We start from the raw sequence: 25711 nt of genomic DNA, 5'->3' as shown, positions 1-25711 counted from the left end.
TTCATCAGATTTGACCCAAAGGACTTTCTGCTTTTCTTCCCAACCACTCTTCCTTAAATACTGAAGGTCTGCCATCTGGAAGGAGACAGCATAGCTTCTTAGATGATTTTAGCAGTGGGAACAGAAATGGCAGCAATGCCAACATGTGGGGTCCGGGGTGACCACACTGAGAGGTCTTGGGGGGAGGGGGCTTCTGGTGGGCTCGCTGGGACAGTGAGACAAAACCAGCACAAGAGAGAACACCCTTTCTGCTCCTCCAGCATGGTGACTGGGGCCCCAAGATCTACTGATTGTCTGACCACTCCTTCCGGCCGTCCATCTCCTTGCTGGCTCTGGGGTGTATTGTGGGGGTCATGGTTGGTGATAGCTTAAATCTACAGGAGAAGAAAAGTCTAAGGGTTAGAAAAGTTATCACAAGAAACCCTCAAGACCCGGGAGAGGCTGGCAGGCTCTAGCCCCAAAACAGAATTTTAGTGTATGGTTTGCCAGCTTCCAGATGAAAGGCAGAATCTGTTTTAACAACAAGCTCTAAGTTCTGTGTTGGGAGGCTTGCTGTCTAATGACTCTCTGGACCAGAGCTGAGAGCCACAAGTGAGAACAGCCTCTGGTGGAGTTTGTGTATTTGCAAAAAGGGTGTGTGTGTGTCTGTGTTTTCCCCACTAGGGGAGCATGCACAGGGATGCGTGGGTCCAGAAAGTGTGGCTGAGACCCTAAAAAAAAAAAAAAAAATTGAACTGTAAAGAATGGCACACACACCCTAGTGCTGGTGAGACACAGAAAATGACTTTACTGCTCGGCATTTGCATACGGACCACAGTGCACACAAGACGACATGGCGTTGTTCTTCAATCGATGCAACTCAGTAATTTTTATTGCAACTGGAAGACAATACATCACAGAAACTTTATGGTAGGTCTGGGGAAAAGTGTTATTTACAATAAATGATGAAATAGTTTGTCTTTGGCAATATGATTACATATGAAGAATGCGAAATGCAAATATGGATCCCTCCAAAGCAACACCATCAGGTCCCCAAAGCTGGGCTGATCGTGCCTGCCTCCGTGTCGCTCCTTTAGTAACACAAACACAGCTGAACGTCACTTCCTTTATCCTTTATGGTTCTCCCTTTCTATTCATGATATTGGCAGTTTCATACAGAAAATACAGAAAAAAAAATTGGCTTTTGAAAAATTATTACTCTAGTAAATTATCATTTGGCCATGTAGGACTATTGGCCAGCAAAGGTCAGACGACCCTAAGCGTCGATAGTAACCTCTTGGTCTTCTGATTGCTTTATCACCGTTATTATTATTTTTTCTTCTGTAAAACAAAAACGCAACTCAGAAATGTTACAGAATCAGAGTATAAAAAAAATGTACAAGTGTATAATGCTTCCCAGACACACCCGGATACTCCCCCCCACCCCACATTTTCACCATGGCAGTAATAAGTAGTGAGTGTGAGTAACACAGCATGAAATTGGCTACTGAATCAGCTAGGAGCTGTAATGGCCTCAACATACAGACTCAAGAAATGCTTCATGTTTAAATAACTGAAATTGTGCTAAGTTTCATCTAAAAAAAAAAAAGGGTGGGGTGGGGGTTGGGGAACTCAGGCCACAGTAATGAAAGGATGAAATACAATTTGTGGGTTTGACAGGCTCACCATATCGAAGTCGGTGCGAATCCAATATGGAATATCAGTTATTTGCAAAAGGTAGGGAAGGCTGTTCTCAACTTTTGCAAATGAAATAACAGTGGAAAAACACTGTTGAACGTATTCCAAATAAATAGTCTTGATTTCAACGCTAATGAAACGAACAGGAAGGGTACTTGTGAGCGTATCACAGTAAAGTCAGAAGTGATCTTTCACCTAGGTCTGATTTCAAAAGTAGGACAGACAGCAAAACGCAGCACCATAGACACATCGGTTTCGGCCGTTAAAAGATGGATCATTTTGAAAATCGTATTTTCCTTCCTTAATTTTTGGTCAGTGAAGCTAGCACTTGTTTGCTGAACTGTGGAAGAATGTCAAGGTCACACACGCATTATTCATGATAAAAGCAACCGAGCTGACGAGTCTGTGCTTAATTCAAGAATAACCAGTAGAAGAGAGAGAAAACAAGGAGTTAACCACCTCTGGTGCTCTCTCAAAGGTAGAGGGGTTAACGGATGAATTCACGAAGGTAGGCAGGTCTATACAGAACACTGAATGCCATGTGTAAATCCTCATGAAACTCCAGAAACAGGAACACCACACAATGTATATACTTTGATTTACACATCCTGTTACAAAGAAAAGACACCATTACAACTTTGTAACTGTGTTAACTGCGATATAAACCAAAGTCCCGAGTTTGGCAGGTAACTAAAAGAGGGTCATCACTTAGGTTATATAGCAAAAGTGTTGATGTATATTATATATAGTAGTATAAATAATAAAAAAGTATTATTTAAATTAGATCACAGTGCTGCATATGTGCATAACAGTGTTTGATATAGTATTGGAGGGCTGGGACCTACGACACTAAGGATTTAACTGTCAACACTGGTAAGTCACAATCAAGAGGGGACACAGAGTTCAAATGTGTTCTTTTGGTGGCAAAAATCCTGAAGATGAAAGAAAAATACTTCTCCACAGAAACATAAAAGTAAATTGCAACATCTGGGCAGCTGTGATCCACCAGAAAGAAACCGAGTCCCAACCTGAATCAAGTTTAAAGGGAAAAGAGAAGTCACATTGAATTTAACCCAATCCCATGTGGAAAACCCTCCCATGTAGGTCACTTGTACAGAATTCTGATTCCTTCTCCAAAAGCCCTTTGAACGAGAGGCTAAGAGCCCCCCTGCATAGTGCGGGGGTCACTGAAACGTGAGTTGGTAGCACTTGGGGCTGGGCAGGCCCAGTGTGTCCCAGGACTGAGCTGGGCACGAAAGCCATCTGGACGGTTTGCACTCTATAGAGCCCGCAGCCTAAAGTTGTCCCGGGGGCAGGAACGCCCTTCAGTGCAAGGGCAGCTTCTAGAATGCCCTGTGGTAGCTACGGCCGCACCCAGCAAGGGCAAGGACCAGACACGCTGAAATGCCTCTCCAAGAAAAATCAGCTCTTGGGAAAAGCCTCCGACACATCCCTTCTTAAAGGCTCAGTCCCAAGACTGAAACCTGCCGCAGTTGTCTTGGCCATCTCAAACCACCACCTAAATGTGGGTTTGGTTCATTTGAGTTTCAAATAGACAGCTTTATTTACCAAAGAACTCTTAAAAGTATATTGATTAGAGAGGGAAGGAAAGTAGGAGCTTATGGTATATAAGGCTGGGAAAAATCTATGATGCAGACCCTTTCCACGTAGTACTAAAGATAAAGACAATTAGAGTAGCATAAAAATAACTGTCTATGTGTGTATCATTTAAGAAAAAAGAGGTGCAGTCTCTTTCTCTTAAATGTGTCCGAGGGCCAACAGGAAGTAATTGTAGATGTCACGGTGCTGATGTGTTCATGGTTGTTTTCCAAAGCATCTTTAAATATTGCTATAGTTCCCCATCTCCCCCTCCCCCCTGCCCCATGTGAGTATGTGAGATACTGGAATGACACACGAAAACACCACTTCTCCCAGCAGGAGAAATGAAAGCAAAAACACCACACCCCTTGGAGGGTGCTCAGGCGGTCTGTCAGACTCATGAATACATATGGTAGTTTGGAAGCTAAAAGAACACCTGACGTTTGGGAAGGAATTCCAAGACTAAAGTGAATTACATTTGAGCAAAATATTCTTTCACAAATAGGCTTGTGCTTAAATCCTCTACTGCTCTTGGAGGAGGGAGTGAGAGAGGGTGCCTCCTGCCCCTTGGCTTGGCAAGGACATGGACAACCTCATTCTGCAATGAATTCACTACAAACGGCCACATACACATCAATACTTTTTTTTTTCTCAACAATCAAAATACAAAGTTAAACACAATTGAGCCATTGTTTTGGTTATGCATAATGTGTATGCCTCCAAAAACAGAAGAAAAATAGAAAAAAGTACCCTCACTAAAGTTTCCCCTAGAAGTCACCCTGCGGCTCCTATACAGGTGCTGAGGGAGACCCAGGAAAATAACACTTAGAAAGCTGCCCGATGAGGTATTTATGCAAAAAGAGTGGTTCTGGAGTTAAGAACACACTTTTATAAGATATTTATCTATTTCTCAAAGAGATCAGAAAAGTAAATCACACACATTGCATTTTATTATTTTCTAAAAGAGGCCTTGGCTCCTTTAGAAAAATGAAATGAGGGGAGACAGCCCACTGTGGGGGTTTTGATTGGAAGAAGTCCCCGCCAGAAACAGTCCTGGATGTCCACCTCTGCCTTTCGGGAGGGAAGTTTGAACTTGACCCCAGAGAAGGGAGGGGTATGAGTGGGGGCCGAAGGGGATGTCTCCCGGGCTTCATCAGGCGACAACACATAGCAGAGTGTCGCTCAGACACCCCAGACACAGATTTTGGGGTGTCAGCTACTTGGGGAGATGGAGGGAACAGAGCACTTCGGTAATACATCCTTTCCCATCTACACCTGGAACAAACAGGCTGGAAGCATTCAGGTTTAGGTCCTGAACTTGACCTGTCATTTGGGCGTAGACCTTTTTTTTTTTTCAGGTTCTCTCATCAGCAACCCAGAGGAAGCAAAGCACGGGGTCCGCACCAGTTCGTTCCCTCTGTGCTGGCTCGGTTGGCCTCTGGGCTCATGACGGGCCATGACTCTGTCTCCCCAGCGCCCTCGCTCTCCCTCACCACCACGCCCTGAGCCCCCGTAGTGGGTTTTCCTGTCTGTGTTTTACAATTCCCCTCCACGTGGGTGGAAGATCATATTCTTTGGGAGGTCTCTCTCTCTGGATCTCCCAAGACAATTTCTTTTAGGCAAAGATAACAGGCGTTCCTGGTCTGTGTGACATCATCCCGTTGTCTAAATTCAGCTCTCACAATCTAGGTGGGCTTAATTCCAGGTTGGTTCATGTGCTCAGGTGACAGAGGTGGCCGGTCCCTCCTTCCCACTGTGAGACAGCCATACAGGAAAACCATCTGGGGCTGGTCCTTCCGACACCCGTGTCACTTCCTCCTGCACGCGTACCCTAACTCACACCCTCATCCAATAAGGCCCATTAGCGTGTTTCCCCTTCTTCTGGCTAATTTGCATAATTATTCACTGCCTTTTTGCTAGAACCAAATCACCGTAATGGTTTTCTCAAGTCAGCGTCCCATAATTCTCTTAATTCTATCATACACGCTCACTACTAAGTTTGCCCTCAAATTATTGCGTCATGGTAAACATGTACAGACAAAGAGAAAGGACACACTTTTCAACAGAGAATCAGGGGGTCAGGGGCTGAAGTGCAGACAAGGCAGTACAGAGCTCCACCATCCAGGCCCTACCAGAACATGAAGATATTTTATATTGCAGAGTAAGATTCCCCAACAGTCAGAATTTGTCCCTGAAGAAGGTTAAACCTTAAACACCTGCTTCAAAAAACCAAAACAAAATAATTGGGAAAAATAAAAAACAAACAAACAAAAAAAAAACCAGAAAAGAAAATTAAAGAAAGAAAGAAAAAAAAAGAGAAAAACCAAAAGAAACTCTAAGCCTAAGGGCTTAAAAATTAGAGGCATAGCCTTTTCTCTATTTTCTATATTTATATGAAAATAATTCATGCTTCATGCTAAATACATTATTTACCTTACAAGAACTTTGTTATTTTTGAATAAAAAAAGTTTGTGTTTTGTGATTTTTTTTCATTTTTTTTCTTTTTTTTCTTTTTTCAAAGGAATCCATGCATTGTGGATCAGAAATTTCTGCTGGCTACACTGGCTGAATGTGGAAATCACTGATTTTTGCAAAGATGAATCCTGACTGACATTAATTGCAAACTCCATTTTGAGGGCAGTATAGGAGTTTTTTGATTTTTTTTTTTTTTTGCCGTGTTTTCACTTCTGTTTGTCCATCAATGTGCCTTTAATCTTTTAAAAATACACCACAATACTAATGGCAGGTTCTGTAGCTTTTTGTTTTTTCACTCGGATCAAATAGTTTTGACAGACAGGAAAAGATCTGTACCATTATTTTCTTCCTTAACAGCTATTGTACTTTCCTAGACTTGATTTTTCACTTGGGCAGTTAAGAAGACATAGCTTGTTCATTGCATCAGTTCTTTCTCGTGTGTGTGTGTGTGTGTGTGTGTGTGTGTGTGTGTCCGCGCGTGCACGCGCAGGACCAACCTTCAGGCTTATGGCTTGTGGAACATTTTCATAATTTAATACAGAACAAAATTCAATGATGAGTAACATCACTAAAAACTGACCCAGATTCCTCTCCTTAGTCATTGACAACTGGTATAAAAGGAGTGGTCCAGTGTGCCTACCTCCTCAGATGCTACTAGGCTTCACAGCAAAGAAGCACAAAGGACTGGAGACCGCCCCCGACCCTGCCCACTCACCCCTGCACACTTCATGGCAATGAAACCCACAGCAAGGCCAAGGGTTCTCCTAGCACAGCTGGGCGCCCCACGCTACGGGCCTGGGTCTGCTCCCAGGGGACCAGGTCCTTCCTTGTCCCCGGTCCCTTTATACGCATTCACCGAGCAACCCCAACTGGGTGGCCATGCTGACCTTTTAAACCTAAGGGTTGGGCCTGATCGACGATGACTTTGCACACGTGCCTTCTAGGTGCCGAATGTGTGTCCCTGTGGCACGATCGCTGGCATCCCTGTGGAGTCAGCCATGTGTTTCTGACAAAGCTGGAGGAAGCAATGGTAATTTTGGCTTTTTCGGTTTTGTCTTCAGATAATGAGAAGCTTTTGTAAAACAGCTGAGTGTCAATATGAGTTCTATGGCTTCAATCTCCTTTAAAAATAAAATTCTTAAGGGTTCAAAACAAAGGAGGGGCAAATAAAAAAAAAAGAGAGAAGGAAAGAAAGAATACCAAACCAAACCAAACCAAAAAAAAAAAGAAAGAAAAAGAAAAAAAGAGAAAAGAACAAAAAAGGAAAAAAACAATAATAAGTTGCTGATATTGCCACAAATCATTAGAAATCTCCTGACATGCTAAAACCAAATGGCCGAAAGTTCAAAACAAATCAGTGACTTGTTTTTAATTTTTTGTGGTTTCCTTTTGCTCTTTCTGCCCCTTTGCCGTCCGATTGGTGATGTTATTCAAACAGGACCGAATCCCTGCCAAGTGCAGGAGTGAGCCCGCCGCCTCTTTCATCTCCTCGTCGTCGCTCTCGGGGGGCTTCTCCGTGCGTCTCTTTTTGAGGGGCAGCGTGTCGCTGGGCACCTTCCGGGCCTTGGCGAAGTGCTGGCGCTTCTTGTGCTGGGCCGCGTAGCCGCTGTCCCCCAGGGCGTCCTTGGCTTCCTTGGGGCTGTGTTTGCGGTCGTCGTCCTCCGTCTCGCTGTGGCTCTGGAAGCTGCCCTCGCTGCCCTCCTGGCTCCCCTTGGTGGCGAACTCGTAGTGGTCGTCGGCCGAGGAGGAGGAGACCGAGTCGCTGGCCGGCGAGGTGCTCCGGGCGTTGGACGACTTGGCACTGCTGTAGTTGTGATCCTCCTTGGGGTCGCCGCTGACCACCGGGGAGCCGCATGACGGCTCGCTCTCAGTCCGCAGCCGGCAGCCTCCGAGGCCGTTCCTGCGGACGGGGCGGCGGGGGTGGGGAGTGGGGAGGACGACACAGAGAGCACACAGGTTAGCCCCCCGCGTTCACGCCTGTGGCCCCCCGACCTGCAGCCTGGTGCTCTGCTCGCCTGGGACCCGCAGGCGGCCCTATTCTGCAGATGGCATCCCAAATCCGGACCCGCGGCCTCCCTGCTCGTCCCCCCTTGGCCGCAGAGATGAGCAAACCTCACTCTTGTGTAGCGACAGCCATGGGAGGCCACCACCTTACGTGAACCCAGAAAGATTAAGCCGTGCTTGGTTTCGCACGCCCGCCAATGCTGTGCGGCAGGTATCGCCAGGCGACGCTGGCTGGGTTCCTCAGGGGAACAAGTCCGTTATCTCCCAGAGCTGCGACATCAGGAGCCTATTGTCAGGACACCAAACCCAGGGCTCAGCCGAAAGGGCTGCCTGCCGTGTGGTGACAACTATTCACTTGCGCCTTCCCTCCCTCCCTTGTTCATCCTGCAAACATTCACAGAAGACCTCATACAACTGCACGGCCTCGTGGGGGGGTGGTCCCGAGGAGCCATCCGCGGTGGGATGAGACAGATGCTGTCACGAAGATGCTTCCAGTGCAACAGAGAAGCAAGTCGCGGTTATCACAGGTGCGAGAGCGCTAAGTTACCACCTGCTACTCTGACCACCTGCCAGACGCCATGTGCCGTCCACAAGGACAGCTGCGTCCGGCTCTGCGACATGGGAGTGAGCATCCCCACTCCACTGACTCCTGGAAAGCCACACAGCTAGTATGTAGCAGGGAGGGGACTGAGACCAAGGTCTGAGTCTCAAGATGGGCTCTTGATGCAATCCGACCGACCAAAGCTGTTTTTCTGATTTTGCTATGACCAGGTCCCATCCAGACACTCCCATCAGGACCCCAGCCCACTTACCACACCATGGACTACTGTCCCGTGTGTCTACATCTGAGCGATGAACTAAAGCCCCTGTGCTTCCGTCCTGGCAAAGGGACAGGGAACTGCACCCACTTCGTTGTGGGGCTGAGGATGCGAGGGAACACCTGTCCATGGGGACCAGGGCCCGGCCACTGACAGGACACAATAGGTGCTCAGAAGAGGTGGTGAGGAGAGATGAATACGCAAGAGTGAAAAGGGTTACTTCCAGCTGGAGGGGACAGATGTAGGGCAAGGGAAAGGCCCGTGGAAGACATGTCATCTGACCTCGGACACGAGGGCTGGAGGTCTGGGGCAGAAAGGAGAGGGCTTCTACTGCACCGCGCTGGCCCCGTGGCCTGTAAGCCTATTCACCCAATGATGTCCTTCTAGGAGACCTGGGGTACGTGAGCACAATTTTCCTTCCTTCATTCCTACAAACTCCCAGCCATACGCACTCCTACTATGTTCCCTCCGCAGAGGGCACGTCCCACCATCTTTGTGAGCTAGCTGGGTGCTTCCCATTAGAGTGTTAGCTCCAGAAGAGAGGGCCCAGTCATGGTATGTCCCCCAGAGCCAGGCGCAGAGTGGACACAGAAGATATACTGAGCAAGTGTAGGAGCAGATGGGATTGTGTGGCAGAGAGCATGAAGTCTGGGAAGATACTGTGGGTCTCCCCCAACATGCCTTACTGGACAGTCCCTGAACATAAGGCACCTGAGGAAAGCCTACGGGGTTGGGCCCAACAAGAAGATTTGGTCACGAGCTGTTACCCACTCTTTCCTGCCATCCTTGTGGGCCCATCCCTGCTCAATGAGACCCTGGTTACAGCCCAGGGAGAAAGTGAAAGGGGAGGAGAGTCCTTGATGTACATGGTACAGCAGGAAATGAAGGCAACGAGTCGCCCTCCTGGTGTCCCAGGGCCTGCGGTGGGCAGTCAGCAACATGGAAGTGGGTAGTGAGATATCCCACCGTAATATGCACCAGCAAAAAGCAGGAGGGCCATTATCCAAAGTCAACCTGTGCTACATGCCTAGAGCTCAAGCTCAACCCCAGCAATGACAAGGCTGCACAATGACAATTTATTTGCACAGTGGAGTCCTACCAGTCTCCAGAGAGGTCCCGGACTGTGTCCTGCACGCTGCAATCCCAGGTTCCGCAGCACCCCTGCCCGGCCCTTCTAGAAAGAGCCTGGCTCTCCAGACAGACAGGCTTCTGTTCACAGCACAGCCTTGCTTATTAGTGGGCTCAACTCCCTTACAGGGCAGAGCGATGATGAAATGGAAAGTTCCGAGCGCAAAGGATGGCTCTTCTGTGCTGCTTGAGAATTCTGCCTTGGTTTCCTCTGTTGTCATCGGACGGCTCACCGCGGCTTCCTGTGCTGTGGCGGGCTTATCTGAGCATTCTTGTTTTTTTTCTCTACTCTGGGTCGGGCGGCTTATGGGGACATGGCATAAAGGAAGAGGAAAGAGGACCCAAGAGAGGAATTCCTCACAGGCTTGGAGGGTAAACAGCCCCTGAGCTTTGGGGAATGGCCCCTGCAATATCTGTTTTCTGCAGACTTCCTGTTTCTTGGCTCTGTCTCAGGTGCACAGAAGTGGCTAGGAAAAGATGACTTTGAGGTGGTTCCAAATATGAAACTCAATAAATGTAACTAATTGCACTGGTAGCTATTAATAGTTATTAAACAAATGAAATTGCAAGTCTCAGAGAATGGGTCTCTTGATCTTTGTTGTTTCAGGTAACTGCTGTAAAATCCAGAAGAATTGGTCTACTGAACTAGCATAAAAGAGTCTCAGAGTGAAACCCACGACACTTGGATGAGTAAATCGGGCTACGGCTGACTTTTAGAAAATCAATTTAGTTCCGAATCCTCATTTGTTAACAACATGGGGCTTATAATTCACTTCACTACAACAGTTGAGCAGAACAGGATACTTCGGAACACAGAAAGAGAGAGGGAAAGAGAATCATGGAAGCGAGAGTATGGAGTAAGGCAAGCACTGCCAAAAGTTAATTCCTAGGGAATCTAGGTGAAAGGCATATGGTGTTCATTGTGCTTTTCTTTCTTCTTTCCTTTTTTTTTTTTTTTTTGAGAATTCAGAACATTTCATTTCAGACCAACCCCTTGCTGAGGCTCGCTGGGATTCTTTCTTCTTTCCCACTGGTTAAGACATTTTTTTTTTTTGAGTAAAAAGTTTGGAGTAGGGAGTGGGAGATATATGCTAGAATGACAGCAATGAAAGAAACTTCTAGAACTTCTTTCTTAAAGGAGATAAACAAGCCCAAGAGAAGTACTAAGGACACACTATAGTCAGATGGAGAACAGACGAGAAAGTCACTTGGATAGCCCATGAACACGTAGGGCAAGGTCTCTGGTCCCACCTGGAATCACGCCAACAGTGATTCCAAAATCCACACGCTGGGACACTAGCCTAACTCAACCAACCACTTTGCAGATGAAACAAACAGAAACTCAGGAACTCCTGTGACTGGTGCACGGTGCCCCAGCTAGTTCTCAAAGACAGCTCAAGCAGGAATTTGAAGTATCTTTCTGTCTCTCTCTGGTAAGGAGACCAACACACCCACTGACCGTACTTCTGGATAAAACAGGTAGGCAGATGTTAAGTTCAGGGAGCAGGAATTAAAATATAAATGTATCTCTCTCAGTGGATAAAATAAACTTCCCCTGAGATTGCAGCCTGGGTACATAATCCATAAATTACACACACACTCGGCAGGGAGTGACAAGCTCCTTCAATTATGAATAACTTGATGTGATGTTGTTGGTGGCGGCACAAGCCAGCTCCACTGACTTGGTATCAAACACTCCGGCTGCCAGGGGTCGTCACTACAGGACGCCACATACTTAGAAGCAGGAACCGGTCATCCTGAACACATTGGAAGGTAAGTATCTAAGCACCTCTTCAAAAATCCTTCACTGAAATGCACATGCGATACATGAGAAATGCCTGCCATTTTTCATATGTAGCTAAGCTTACATGTACACCACTCAAAGCATTCATGTTAATTTCAAAAACCTGGTATGCATTTTCTCATCAAACTGATGGGCAACAGCAAACATAAAAGGTGAGAAATCACATTAGTTCAGGCTGAAAATGAGCAATGCTTGCAACCAACAAGTCAAAGTACAGTTTCTAATGAGACATGGCCATTCTGCAGTCTTCTCTGTTGGTTCATTATTTGTCTAACCATACGTTATCACCTCTACCTTGCACCTGGGCCCAAGGGTCTTCTCTGGAACCAATAGTTTTAAACCTAGAGAACATCATTTAGGGTGAAGTTGTCCTCTTAAGTAAGGGACTGACCTGAGAGCTCTGGACTTTGGCATACAATTAATGGGATCATGAATCACGGCCAGTGCCGGAGCTAGTTCAGTGCTTCTGTCTAAAACCAAACACAGGTAGAAAGACACAGAAGACAAGAGATGGCTGGGAGCTTTCACTTCTAGCCAGGAGGCAGAAAAACATCTGGAAGGCACTCTTCTGACTATCACACAAAAGATCTTGGGCAAAATACAGCAACACAGTTTTAATTCACTGCTGGTGTCGCTGGAAAATAAGGGGACTCAGGAACCCATGCAAACACATGTGTACCAAGAGAATGTCACATACACACAAAACTTAAAAATAAAGGGACAAAAGCTGAAATGGGAGCAGCAGACAACCAAGAAAGCCAGGGTTTCCCCAGAGCAGATGAACCTACTCTAGAATATGAGTAGAACAAGAGCCGAAACTTATGGTGATGGGAATAGAGTGGCAGAAGACTGATTCTGGCAGCTCCTAGGGCTCCTTGAAGGGGACTGAGGTGGTCCCTGGGCACCCAACATAAGTTTTGAAAGCAAATCCTCTCTTGAAGTGCACAACCTGAATTTCAGCCATCAGGATTCCTCCATACTAAGGTTAATCAAATATTCAAGTAGAAAACTCATAACCTAAAAATCAACAAACATACAGCAAACAGGCCATTAGGAATGAATAAATTTGAAAATGTCATATAAATGAAAAAGCTAAGGCATCTGAAAGATGATACTCTCAATGAGGTCCCAGGGAAAAGTCACTTGCCCACCACAGGCAGACAATGGGGATAAAAGCCAGTCTTAACAACCACTCCAGATGGGATGCAAAGTAAGAAAGGCCTTCCCTGATATTTTTTAACCACAAGCCTCGAGTCTCGTGGGGTCGAGGCCAGAATTCCACTATGGAGACCCAAAGACCTCAAACTGAATTTAATTTAAAGTGCCCAATGGTGCCTACTAGAAGAAATTACAAACACTTTCTGGAAGAACATTCTTTAATCTCAGGCCATAAGGAAGTCCCACAGATAAGACCTTAAGGAACATGGGTTTATAAACAAACAAACAAACAAACAAAACCACAAAAGAAATAGGCCACCGTAAGGCAGAGGCAATAGAAAAACCAACTATTGTATCTGAACTGTCAAGCTGGCGGACAGTGAAGTAGATACATGATGTCAAGCATGTGCACAGAAATAAGAGGGAACTGAAAAGCATCAGAAAGGAAGATTAGATCATGAAACCTAGACAGAGTTTGGAAAGCATCAGAATCCCTGAAATTAACCTCCATGAAACCAAAGGAGAAAAATCAGTAAAATAAGAAAGAAAGAAAGAAAGAAAGAAAGAAAGAAAAAAGAAAAAGAAAAAAAAAAGCGAAGCAAAGCAGTGAATTGGAAGATGAATCTGAAGAGACTATATACCACACAGCAGAGACAAGGAGGAATACAGAAGAACACCGGGCAACATGGAACACAGTAAGAGCCAATGTAAATCCAACTGGAGTTCCAGAATGAGAGAGAACGTGGGTGAGGACCCAGTGCCTGAAGAGAAAATGGGCAGAGAATTTTCTCCTTTTGATGAAAGGTACCAATCTTCAGACTTAACTGACAAATACCACAGAAGATAAATAAGAAGAAATGTGCATATGGACACATAATAGTTGGACTGTAGACATTTTTAAAAAAAGTTTGTTTATTTGACAGAGAGACCTAGCAAGAGGAGTGGGAGAGAAAGAAGCAGGCTCTCTGCCGAGCAGCGAGGCAGACACTCAACGACTGAGCCACCCAGGTGCTCCTCCAACTGAAGACATTTAAAAAGAAAAGAGAGGGACGCCTGGGTGGCTCAGTTGGTTGGACAACTGCCTTCAGCTCAGGTCATGATCCCGGAGTCCCGGGATCGAGTCCCGCATCGGGCTCCCGGCTCCATGGGGAGTCTGCTTCTCCCTCTGACCTTCTCCTCGCTCATGCTCTCTCTCACTGTCTCTCTCTCTCAAATAAATAAAAATAAAATCTTAAAAAAAATAAATAAAAGAAAAGAGAGACAAGATATAAAATAGCAGAAAGAAAACATTTCATCTAAAGAGTATCAGCAGGGAGCCTGGCAGACTCAGTTGGTTAAGCATCTGACTTTTGATTTCGGCTCAGGCTGTGACAGCAGGGTCCTGGGACAGAGGACTGGGCCCTGGAGGTGGGCTTTGTGCTCAGCGGGGAGTCTGCTCAGGATTTTCTCTCTCCCTTGGCCCCTCCCCCCACACATGCACTCTCTCTAAAATAATAAAAATAAATAAATATTTTTAAAAAAATAAAGAGGAGTATCAGTTAAGATAAAACAAGCAAAACAGATGAAAGTGGAAAAACACTCTTGAAGTTAGTGAGGGAGGAAAGAACGGTCAAACTAGAACTATATGCACAGTAACATTATCTTCTACGAATGAAGGCAAAATAAACATGTTTTCAGGCAAAAAGGCGTTAGGGCTTTAGCTAAAAGCAGATACGCACTATAAGGAACTTCTTAAGAATATATTTCAGGAAAAAAGGAAAATGATCCAAAAAGAAAGGTCTGAGATGCGAGAAGAAAGGATAAGCAAAGAAAATGTAATCAAGTATTTTTTAAATTTAATTTTTTTCAGTGTTCCAAAATTCATTTTCTATGTACCACACCCAGTGCTCCTGTAATCAAGTATTGACTGAACAGCACAATGATGATAATAACTGAATGACTTTAAGGAAAAAAAAAACCTGAAATAGAACCAAAGTACTGGACAAATGTAACACATCATTTGGGAGGCAGAGAGAAGAGCAGTTAAAGCATTCTAAGGGCCTTGTATCGATCAAGAGGTTAAAAGTATTGATTAACTTTAAACATTTTAAAATATTCATGCTACAAGTTCTGGGATCAACACTAAAAGAAGAGAAACAAAATGTATTAACTTCTAAACCATTAGAAGGAAGAAAATGAGGGATGGGAGACTCTTGATCAATTTAAAATAATGCAAGAAAGGAAAAAGAATCTGGAAATAGCGGGGCAAACAAATGCAAAATAAAACGGTAGAAATAAATCCAAATATGTTATTTAAAAAGGGGCTAAAAATCTTCACTAAACGGTAAAGATCATTAACACAGAAAAAATTTTAAAAGCCATTTTTTTCCAAGGAAAAAACGTAAAACACAAAGACAAAAAAAGGTTAAAAGGATGGAAAATGTTGTCTCATGCCATGCCGGTGTAGCTATATTAAAACCAGAGAAGACAGATTTTTAAGGCAAAAAATCATTACTACAGATAAAGAGGGTCATTAAACATTCATAAAGGCTCAATTCACCAGGAAGGTAAAACAGTTCTAAACATGGATACCTCCACTAAGATAGCTTCAGAATATATACAGACCAAACTGAAAGAGCTACAAGGAGAAACGGTCAAATCCACATTGTAATGGGAGATTTTAATACATCATTCTCAGTATCCAATTAATCAAGTGCGCGCCCCCTCCTCTCTCACACACACACAGGGTTAGTATGCAGGCTTGATCTAATGGACATAGACAAAACATGTGTTAGTGACGAAGGTGTATTATTTTCAAGCACACATAGAATATTCATAAAATCCGACACATACTAGACCATACGGCAAGTTTCCCAAATTGCGAAGCAGCAGTATCGTATAGATCAGCTCCCTGACCACAAATGTCTGGTAGTTAAGAAATCAGTGCTGAAGAGGTAACTAAAAACAAAAATAAGAAACAATCACCTTCTCCTCAGTTTGGAAATTTAAAGACACGCTCCTAAAAATACCTCTCGGTCAAAGAAATCAAAATAGAAATTAGAAAATACTTTGATGAAAATAACAGGTATCAAAACTTATGGGACAGCACTAGTCAATAGTTTCAAGGATATTATAACCTTACATTTTTATAGAAAAAGAAGAAAAGTTTAAAATGAAAGTAACCAATCCAGGCAAAGAGAAAATGAGTAAACCTATAAAGAGAAAGCAAATTATAAATGAAAAACAAAACAAAACAAAACAAAGTAAAACAAAACAAAAACAAAACAAACCCAAAAAACAAAAAAACAAACAAAAAAAATCCCAACAACAACCAAAAACCAAAAACCAACCTGAAAATTGACTTTGAGAGGAAAACCAAAAAACTAGAGCAAGATTAAGCAAAAAAGGTGATGTTAAAATGAAATAAGGACCGAAAAAGGAACATAATTACAAAGGTATTTTAAAAGATGATAGCTTTATGCCAATAAATCTGAAAACTTTGGTGAAGTGAACAAATTCCTACAGTTTCATAATGAATTCAGAAAGAAATTAAAAATAAGCCATACTCTTCCTGAAGAATTTCCTCCTCTCCTTCCTACCATAAAGCATAACCTAATACTGAGTTCCTGAGTTTCAGTTCTGAGTTTCAGAACTGCCTTCAAAGACCATGATTTCAGAAGACAGAAGCAACAGGTGCTCGGTTTTTAAAATAAACCAAAATACAATACAAAAAGACCAGTAGCAGGTACAGCACCGGGAATAGTCAATGATATTGTGACAGCGTTGAATGGTGACAGATGGTTAACTTTGCCTGTTGTGAGCACAGGACAATGTACAGACTTGTCCAATCACTATGTTGTACACCTGAAACTAATGGAAAATTGTGTGTCAACTATACTTCAATTAATAAAAAAGAAAGCCCAGGGGCACCTAGCTGGCTCAGTCAGCAGAAGATGCTCCTCTTGATCCTGGGGTTGTAAATCTGAGCCCCATGTTGGTGTAGGGATTACTTAAAAAATAGAGAAGGGCAAAGCTTTGTTTCCTTAAAAAAAAATAAAGGAAAAAAGAAAAAGAAAGACCAGGGGCAAATCTTCCTTCAAGTTCTGTTGTTAGACTATACCCTATCTTAAAACTGAACGTTGTCAGCTTACTGAACTCCTGTGACAAACACCTTCTCAAGGAGAAAGACACAGTTAGGGCACCAGGAGCAGATCTTAGGCTGAGAGGAGTTTTCCTGATGTTCCATTCTGACAGCACCTCAGGCACTGATGCTTTGTATTAGAGTAAGACCATTCATTCCTGACTCGCTTCCTGTTCCATGGGAACTGTAGTTTCCATCTGAGGTCCAAATAATATTGAGAAGCTTTAGAAGGTGACTGGATGGAACTTTCTTGTAATTTTATAAACTGCTGTGGTTCAGATGAAGGCCCCCACTCCTTAAAGACAATGGGTTGGGCACAGATGTACACTGTCCTGAAGGGGGCGTAAGACGCTCAATCTAAGCCTTTTCCTGGGGTTTGCGGCTAAGCTTCAGGTGCTCGGAAGGGGACCTGGGAAGGTGTGTGGAGGGCAGGCTGGATGAATCCAAGGCTCCTGACATTATTAACTTTATTTTTTTCCCCAACTGGTTTTACTGTGGTAAAACACACAAACACGAAAAACTGACCGTCTTAACCATTTTCAATGGTATTGAATGTATTCAGAATGTATTCAGAATACTGTGCAGCCACCACCACCAGCCAACTCTAGAACTCTCCATTTTATAGAACTGCAACCCTGTCCCCAATAAACACTAATTCTCCACTGCTTCCTTCCCTCAGCCATTGGCAACCACCCTTCTACTTCCTGTCCGTAGGATTGTGACTACCCTAAATACCGCAAATAAGAGGAACATAGCGTTTGTCTTTTGTGACTGGATTATTTCACTTAATGTCCTCAAGGCTTACTCATACCAGAATGTCTTTCCTTTTCAAGGCTGAATGAGACTCCATTGTGTGTATACACCACACACTGCTTATTCATTCATCTGTTGATGGGCCCTTGGGTTGCTTAAACATTTTAGGTATTGTGAATAGCGCTATGAACATGGATGAACAAATATCCCTTCAAGACTCTACTTTTGGTTCTTTTGGGTACAAACCCAGAAGCGGACTTGCTGGATCATATGGTAATTTGATTTTTTATTTTTTAAGGAACCGCCATACTGTTTTCTACAACAGCTCCACCATGTTACACCCCTACCAACAGCGTACAAGGGGTTCAAGTCTTCCACATCCTCGTCAACACTTGTTAGTTTCTGCTGTCGCTGCAGGTCACCCTAATAGGTGTGAGGTGGTATGTCATCCTTTTCATTTGCACTTCCCTAATGACTAGCGACGCCGAGCATCTTTTTATGTGCTTTGGCCATTTGTATTTTCTTCTTGGGAGAAATGTCTATTGAAGTCCTTTAACCTAGGTTGTGTGTTTTTCCACGTTATTTGTTTTATCAAACACCTACTTAACGCATACCATGCGCCAGGCATGGAACTCTGCATTACCCTAATATTCCGTAAGACTGCTTTTCTCGTGAGAAGCCCAGGGACACAAACACACACAGCCACAGGGTTAATTAAGGACTGGGGAAACTTGGTTCCTGAGTTCTTGTGTGTAACATCTGGCTCCACTGCCTGATAAAGGACCTCCACCCCCAGCAATTTCCTCCCAGTCCTCTTTGGCAAAACTTTTTAAGGACATTTAATTCCTCTCTACCACCTGAATGATCACTTGGAATCAAAAAGAGCCCTCAGAGTTGAAAGCAAGGGGGCCCAGATCCCAGAGAGTTTCTATGGCCCCTACCTGGGAGGCAGCCCATAATGCTATAAATATAAGAAATTTGGGCTCCTGTTTCCCAAGAGGGCCCAAACCAGTTCTCCTATGGCTCTAATCGTTTGTTCCATCCAGTGTATTCTCTGCAAGAAATGTCTCTGGGAAAACCGAAGACACAGGCATAAAACTTTAAGATGTGTGAGAGTCATTTTGAGGATAATATGTTTTGAGGACTCCATGCCCAGGCAAATGTAAAAATAAGCAGGTTTCCAATGACTAAGGATGGGCCAATCTCTGAGGTTATTGAGTAAAAAGTCAACACTGTAAAGTCAATTACACTATTGACAGATACTCTTACAAGGAGATTTCACATCATAATTATATGCAAAGGAACCCAGCAAATACAAGCTGTGTAATGATCAGCTAATAAAAGTAACACTTCATCTATGTCAATAACAGTTTCAGAGTTAAGACAAACAAACATGGCCTTTGCCACTCAGTGGTGGAAAAAAAAATCCCTGAAAGACAAATATTTTCACTTAAGGAGAAGTCGCTTAGATTCACACAGAAAACCCGTCACATGAAGCAGAGTAGGAAATCGGTCTTTAGTGGGTGCTAATGACTCTGCAGCCCTCCCTCCACACTCCCCCCACCCCTGCACCGATGGGGCAGTGGCAGAAATGATGAACATCCCTAGGAACCTTTGGTCACTGCCACGGGGTCTGGCTGCCATCTGCTGTTGCTCTGTTCTCCTGTGGACTGTTTTCCTTTTAACCTCAGACACATGGTGAAATTTAAAAAAAAATTTTATATTACAATGAATGTGAAAGAGCAAAACAAATGCCCCTGCCCAAAGACTTATTAATGGGTTTTACAAAGACATTGGTTTTGCAAATAGCCCTGTGGCTATGTTTATATGTACTCTTTCTGAAAGCATCTCAGGGCTCATTATTTGCCAGGCATGTGGGGCACGAAGAAGGCCAAGTATTCTGAGCAAGGGCAATTGACCTTACAGAGCTTGCAATTCCTCTTAAAAACTAATTCCTAATTCCTCTTAAAAACTGAGTCCCTAATTCCTCTTAAAAACGGAGCTAGAAGGTGTGGAACTCGTATTTGGATAATGCACTGCAAAAGCACCATGGTTTTCTTGACTGATTCTCTATTCTTTATGCAGACAGTAACCTGTCTAGTTTTGCAAACCAGCAGTTGCGCATTTCACTGAAAACTTCTCAGCATGCTCAGGAAGGCCACTCTTGGGCTAGGCATGCTTTCCCAGTGGACAGATGTCAGGCAAATGGTGCCGTTCTGAGGCTACTGTCACTCAGCCCCAAACCCAGCCTTCCACAGTGCTTTGCAGGCTGGGGCCAGGGCTGCCGCACCTCCTGTTAGGCTCAGACCACAGGAGGTGTCCCGGAAAGACTGGGAAGGGGGCGGAGGGAAGAAAGGAAACGCCTTTCTCATGTGTCTCCTCTTCACTGGAGGCAGCAGCTCATTCCTGTAGAAGCTGCTGAATCCAGCTTGCGCTCCCTCTGACGCTTACAGAACACGCTTCTTCACATTCCCTGATAGGGCTTGCACCAGCAGGAGATCCTGGGATCTCCTGAGATCCTTCTGGTCCTCCCACAGGTCCCTTCTCCCAGCTCAGAGACTCTAGCAACCCCAGTAAGGGCCACCGGCCAGAGGTCTACATCCCCGCCACCAGCTCCTCCGCTGAGGTCCAAGCCCCACCTCCACCGGGCAACCATCATAACCTCTTCCCTTTCTTCTCTTAGCCCCAGGGGATACGGCTGCTTCCAGCAACTGCTCTCCCCAGGATACCTAGAGTTCTCTTTTTACCCTTCCAGTTACTTGGTTAATAACTTCCTACCTGGCTAATGGTTCTTTACGTGAAAGTCTCCCCAAAAACCACTCAGTGTGGTTTTTGTCTCCTGAATGCACCGGAAACCTGTTCTATGGTCTCTCACTGTGGCAGAGCCAAAGTGAGGTGCTTCCTGGACTGGAGAAGCGGCGACTCTAATGAGAGATAAGATGTCCCTGTTCTACAGAGGTGCTTTGTTATCGCCCACCCAAAACAGAACCAGGGGGCAGAAAAAAGGAAATCAATATTTTAAATAATCCTCTAGGGAGTGCTAATCAGTGTAGTTTATGCTAATATATATGCTATGAGGGTAATAATTAAAATTAGGGGCTGGCTCCTGCTGAAGGCCAAACTGGTCTTACGCCTGTCTCCCTGTGTGCCTGGCTCTCCCGTGCTCTGCTCTAAGGAATGGCCGAAGCCACCTCCAGCTCCATCCTGGGAAGGGCTGAAAGAATGAATGCTCAGGATGACGAACTGGTATCTATGCCTGGAATCTGCTCACCGGGGCTGCTGTTCCATGAGAAACCAGTCTATAGTCTCAAAGTCCTGTCGGCCAAAAACATAAAGCAGGAGGTGAGGCTGAAAAGATTTTAAGCAAGAACAGAAAATGGAACACGTCTCTCTTAATAATGGGAGGCAAAGGCATTGGTACTTTGGCTTCATGTTAGAGGCTTTTCATTTCTGAACGCAGGAATTACTGATCTACAGATAGCCATGGAAGATACTGGGAAAGTATGAGAGAGAGAGACCCTTCCCATCTATTTTTGGAAAGTATCACCATGTTGGATTAGCAGAAATGGTATGTGGTAAACCAATTCCAGCCAAATTCCCTCTTCATCAGGTCCTAGACACCAGTGTCTGCCCTGAAGATTGGAGGACCTCCATCCTGGCAAGAGCAGGCTGGTTTGCCACAAGAACGGGAAAACGTCACGTGGTTGCTTCACACGAGGAAGCTCGACCTTGCATCTCCCTCAGGCCCCCTAACAGACTTTCTGGGCTGGTTTCCTCTGGGACATGAGACACTATGAAAGGGAAATGGCCTTCAGATGCAAATTTGAGCCAAAAGTGCAGAGAGTGAGCAAGGAGAGGAGACTGTGGGGGGGCACAGCTCAGGGCAACGGGCGTTCCGAACGAGAGCCTGGGCCTGACACTGTGCAAATATGGAGTCATCAGCCATCAGCCAAGTGAGTGAAAGCTAGCCTCTGTCTATGGCAAGCGAACCACTGAGAGAAGAGGAGGACACACAGAGAAATTTTACCACACAGGGTCACCCATCAAAGTACCACAAGCAAAGCATGGGGCTTTCAAAGTAAAGAGAAATCCAACGAGGGTGGCTCAGAGGCCACGTTCAGAAAAGCTTTGTGAAGCAATTGTTTTTGTGATGGACCTTGGAGGAGGTGCTGCTTTGCACGAGGTGTCTGAGGCAGACCAGTTGCCTTATCCAGTTGCCTCTGTGTGGGTCAGATGGGCCAACACTGGACACCTTTGGGGAACAAATCTGACTCAAGGAGATGGAAGGACCAGGGTGATGTCAGACTGATGTGTGGGAGTCATGGAAGGTGCTTCTGCAGACAGCCAGAGGCACATTTTAGAAAATCAGTCTGGCAGTGGCTGATGCGTGGGCGGCAGTAGGCAGAGAAGCAGCAGGAAAACAGAAGGTGGCATCCACAGTGGCACCTGTGAGGGGTCAAAGCTAGCGAGACCCTAACCCAGGGCTGGCAATGGAGTAAGAAGGACGGAGCAAAGCAACTTCCCAAGGAAGAGTCCATGTGGCTTGGCAGCTGACCTGATTCTTGGAAGAAGGGGAGTGATGCCTCTTGTTATTTATATGCCACTTACCAAAGCACTTTTCACACAGGATTTTGCGCTGCATTCTAGAGGTAGACCAGTTGGCCTAGAGTCTAATGAACAACTTGCTCACCACTTCCTTTTCCCCACCTTGCCCCACCTTCTTAGAACAAACATGCTTAATTTGTCTTCATCTCCTTATTTGCCAAGAGACCAAGATAATTTGAGCCCAGGAAGAGGAGCTGGCGCCTAGACTGGGGTCCCTGGGAGTTACTCTGACTTTTCTGAACACCCAAACCAGGTTACCCGTCTTCACTATTTAGAGGCCCAGCCTCTTCATCCCAAGTGACCCCCGGGGGGGGCGGGGGGACAAGATGATGCCCTACCCACCCCTTAGGCAGGCTTTGCCTAGCGAGTGTCTCCCTTACCTCACAGCTGCTGTCATTCCAATGGGAGTGATTGGCAAAGGCCGAACTCCAGGAAACAGCCCACGGCTCAGAACCCGAGCTCCATTTTGTATCACTCCTGGAGGAACTGGAAAAACAAAAAGGAGAAAGGCACCACACGTGAGTTCAACTGTGATTTGTGTTTTGAGTCAGAAACGTTAGACACACCAGAGAGAAAGAGAGGGAAAGGGAAACTGAAAGAGAGAGAAAGTGATTATTATTGGCATAGAGAGTGAGCAGAGACAGAGAGAAATACATGTGCGTGTGTCCACGTGCACGCACACACATACACACACATGCACACAGGGAAAGAAAGATACCATGCCTCAAGAAAGAAATTCAGTCAGCCGTGTCAGACCAATACCTTACAATCAAATTACTGATGCACTGGTTTAGAAAAGGGTTGAGTATTAAAAAACGGCTTCAAACATTATTTTCTTGCATTTAAATACAAGCTCTCATCTCCAGTCAGACCCTAACAGGATCTCAAGAACACTGACAGAAGTCTGATAGCAATGACCGAACAAAAGCCATTTCCTCATGCTTCCCCAATCATGGTCAGAAGCTGAGAACATCTTTCTATTTGTCCTTAATCCAGCAAGGGAAAAAAGAGCCAAAGTAACGGCAAAGCTGATTTTACAAAAGCTACTTGGCATGCTCACCACACAGTTCATGCTCAATGATTTCTGCTGCTGAGGAAAGACCCCTCTTCAGAGAGTTGTTAAGGGAAGCTCTGGCTCCTGCCTCAGAATCATGCAGAGCCCACTTGGGAGGGCCCACTTCTTCCTTTCTCGAAGCTTCTTCCGATCAAATCTCGCGAGAGTTCTCTCATCATCCCGTCTTCTCCTAAATACCCTCGTCCCTGGTAACCCTAAGTGAACCTTTTTGCCAGTGACCATCGGATCCCGTCTGTTTCCATACAATCCTACAGCGGCCTCACACCTGAGAAGTCATGCAACAGGGGAACCACAGGAAGTCCCTGACAGTCCATCTTTTTCAAGCTCCCAAACAGCAGTTTCATTTGGTTCAAGCTAATACTCTCACTGTACTACCAATCTTCCTCCCTGTGTCCACGGGGCCAGGCGTGCCTCAGGAAGTGAGAGCCCTGGTGTGAGGCTTGGAGTCTTAGCTTTCATCTTAGTTCCTCTAGTGTGACTTTGTGCAAGTGACCGAAATCTCTTCTTCCTTCTCTGAACAGCGTCCTGAGTCCCCTGAGCTCTGGCTGTGCTCATACAGCCGCTGGCACAGTCACCCACAGGCAAGGTCGATAAACCAGGCTTTCCCAAACAGAGGCCACACCAAAAAGGATCTAGAAAATTATACATTCAAAAATGAAAACCCTTCTGGATATTAAGTTCCTAATGCCCATATTGAGTAGAATACGCCTTAGAAAACGCAAACACTACTTTCTACTCCTATAAATTTTTAGGCTTCTAAGGGAATGTTTACATTAATATGCCACACCTTCAACAAGAGGTCCCTCATATAGGATGAATGTCTACTCCTAAATATGGGGTATATAGACTGATTCCTTGAGAATTCTGTGGCTCTTGCTAATATTTTTGCTACTTAAAAAAAAAATAGGTCTGTGCAAAGCCCTTGTCATTGGGTTTTCTAAAAGGTAGATGGGAGACAGAATTAAAACTAGTGCCCAAAGTCAATAGTTCCAGTCCAGTCCAGTGGTCCAGAATCTTCCCATTCTCCTACCACATTTAACTGTGACAGTAGGCTGAACTAGATCAGGAACACTTACACGTGTCCCTTACCCTGATTTCAGACAGGAGATCATCTGAGACAGGAGACTTACCAATTATCTTAGAAGCATGAAACCTGTATAATGGGATATTCTTAGTAAGTATCCTATTTTGCTTAGCTGATAAGTTCTATGGAAGAGGGTCTAAAATTTATATTAACTGACTTATATTACTGATTTCAAGACGTCCTATAGAGCTATGAGACAGAGTGGGATTAGTGTCAGTAGAGGTCTATCGATCAAGGAAGAACACAGAATTCAGAAATATACACATACATGGGCAACTTGATTTTTGGCAGCGTTATCAAGACAACACAATGGGGGAAGACAGAACAACTGGAGATCCATTTGGGAAAAAATGAACCTTAGTCCTTACTTCAGGCTATACATGAAAGTTACTTAGAAATGGATCATAGACATAAAAACAGGAACTAAGATTATTAAGGCTTTTAAAAGAAAACCCAGGAGGAAAAATACCCATAATTCCCAAGGACAGACACACAAAAATCAGGAGAGCTCTGGGCTTTACAGACATGTGCTACGGGTAGGTTGAAAGGAGAGGCTTTTGGTTTGTCTGTTTTAGAGACATCGGCAAAGGGTTTTTTTGGTTATTTTTCCGTATAACAGTCTCTTCAAAATGGCCCAACAGCCACAGGCTGAGTTCAATTTTGATAATACTATTGAAGACAACAGTTACTAATGATCTGATTCAGAACAGCAAGACAATCTGACAGAAAGGACTACTTGTTAAAATAACTTAAAAGTTTAATAACTTAAAAATTGATAACCACAGTTATAATTCTCACCAGCAAACCATGACAGTCCCATATATGGACTGTATCGATTAGTGGACTGGCATACCAAGTGCCTGCTTAGGTATTTGGTGAAGGGGGACACAGGGTTCCCACAGTTAAGCGGGACAGACAGAGAATTAAAGAGGCAAGGGAAACACACCACGGTAGGTGCTGGGGCCGGGGGTCTGTAGGCACAGAAGGATGGAGACACTTGACCCATAGTAAAGGGTCCCTGGGAAGACTTCCTGTAGAAAGGGCCACCAGAGGTGGCATTCCAAGGCAGAAGAATGGCACACACAAGGCCTGGAATTAACAATGGCAGCGTGCACAAGAACAAAAAGTAATTTTGTGAAAGTGTGTGATCCTCTGCAGGAATGAGGTCCTTTGGGCTTTGCCCCATGGGGACTGGAGAAACCATTAAAGGGTTCTGAGCAGAGACATGGTCCAGAGTGTAGTGGCTGAGAGCCAGACTCTGGTGTTGGAAGGCCCTAGGTCTGTGTCCCATCTCTGTCATTCACTGCCTGTGTCTGCTGAGCGAGCTGCTTCAGTAAGAGGACGGGGACAGAAATGGGATTTATCCCACAGAGCGGAGATTTCACAGAGTTAAAAAAGGCACTAATGTTAA

The 25711-nt window shown here is 44.8% G+C and overlaps 1 protein-coding gene across 11 annotated transcripts in view; it reads right to left on the bottom strand.

The window, feature by feature from the left end:
• Positions 1-761: 761 nt before the first annotated feature.
• Positions 762-25711, bottom strand: part of FOXN3 (forkhead box N3) — a 399089-nt gene continuing 374139 nt past the window's right edge. For 8 of the 11 annotated variants that reach the window (XM_045071364.1, XM_004739079.3, XM_004739080.3 and 5 more), the window contains 2 exons: positions 22522-22627; positions 762-7651 (listed from right to left, as the gene is read on the bottom strand). In XM_045071364.1, the coding sequence (XP_044927299.1) occupies positions 7120-7651; positions 22522-22627 (638 nt within the window). In that variant the 3' untranslated portion in view covers positions 762-7119. The remainder of the gene's footprint in view (positions 7652-22521; positions 22628-25711) is intronic. The other 3 variants (XM_004739082.3, XM_013057726.2, XM_013057730.2) reach the window with 1 other exon arrangement.

Source organism: Mustela putorius, unplaced genomic scaffold (genome assembly GCF_011764305.1).
Source record: "Mustela putorius furo isolate JIRA1106 unplaced genomic scaffold, ASM1176430v1.1 tig00000129_pilon_pilon_pilon, whole genome shotgun sequence".
In the NCBI taxonomy this organism is placed as follows: Eukaryota; Metazoa; Chordata; class Mammalia; order Carnivora; family Mustelidae; genus Mustela; species Mustela putorius.
This window is presented reverse-complemented; position numbering and strand designations above follow the sequence as displayed.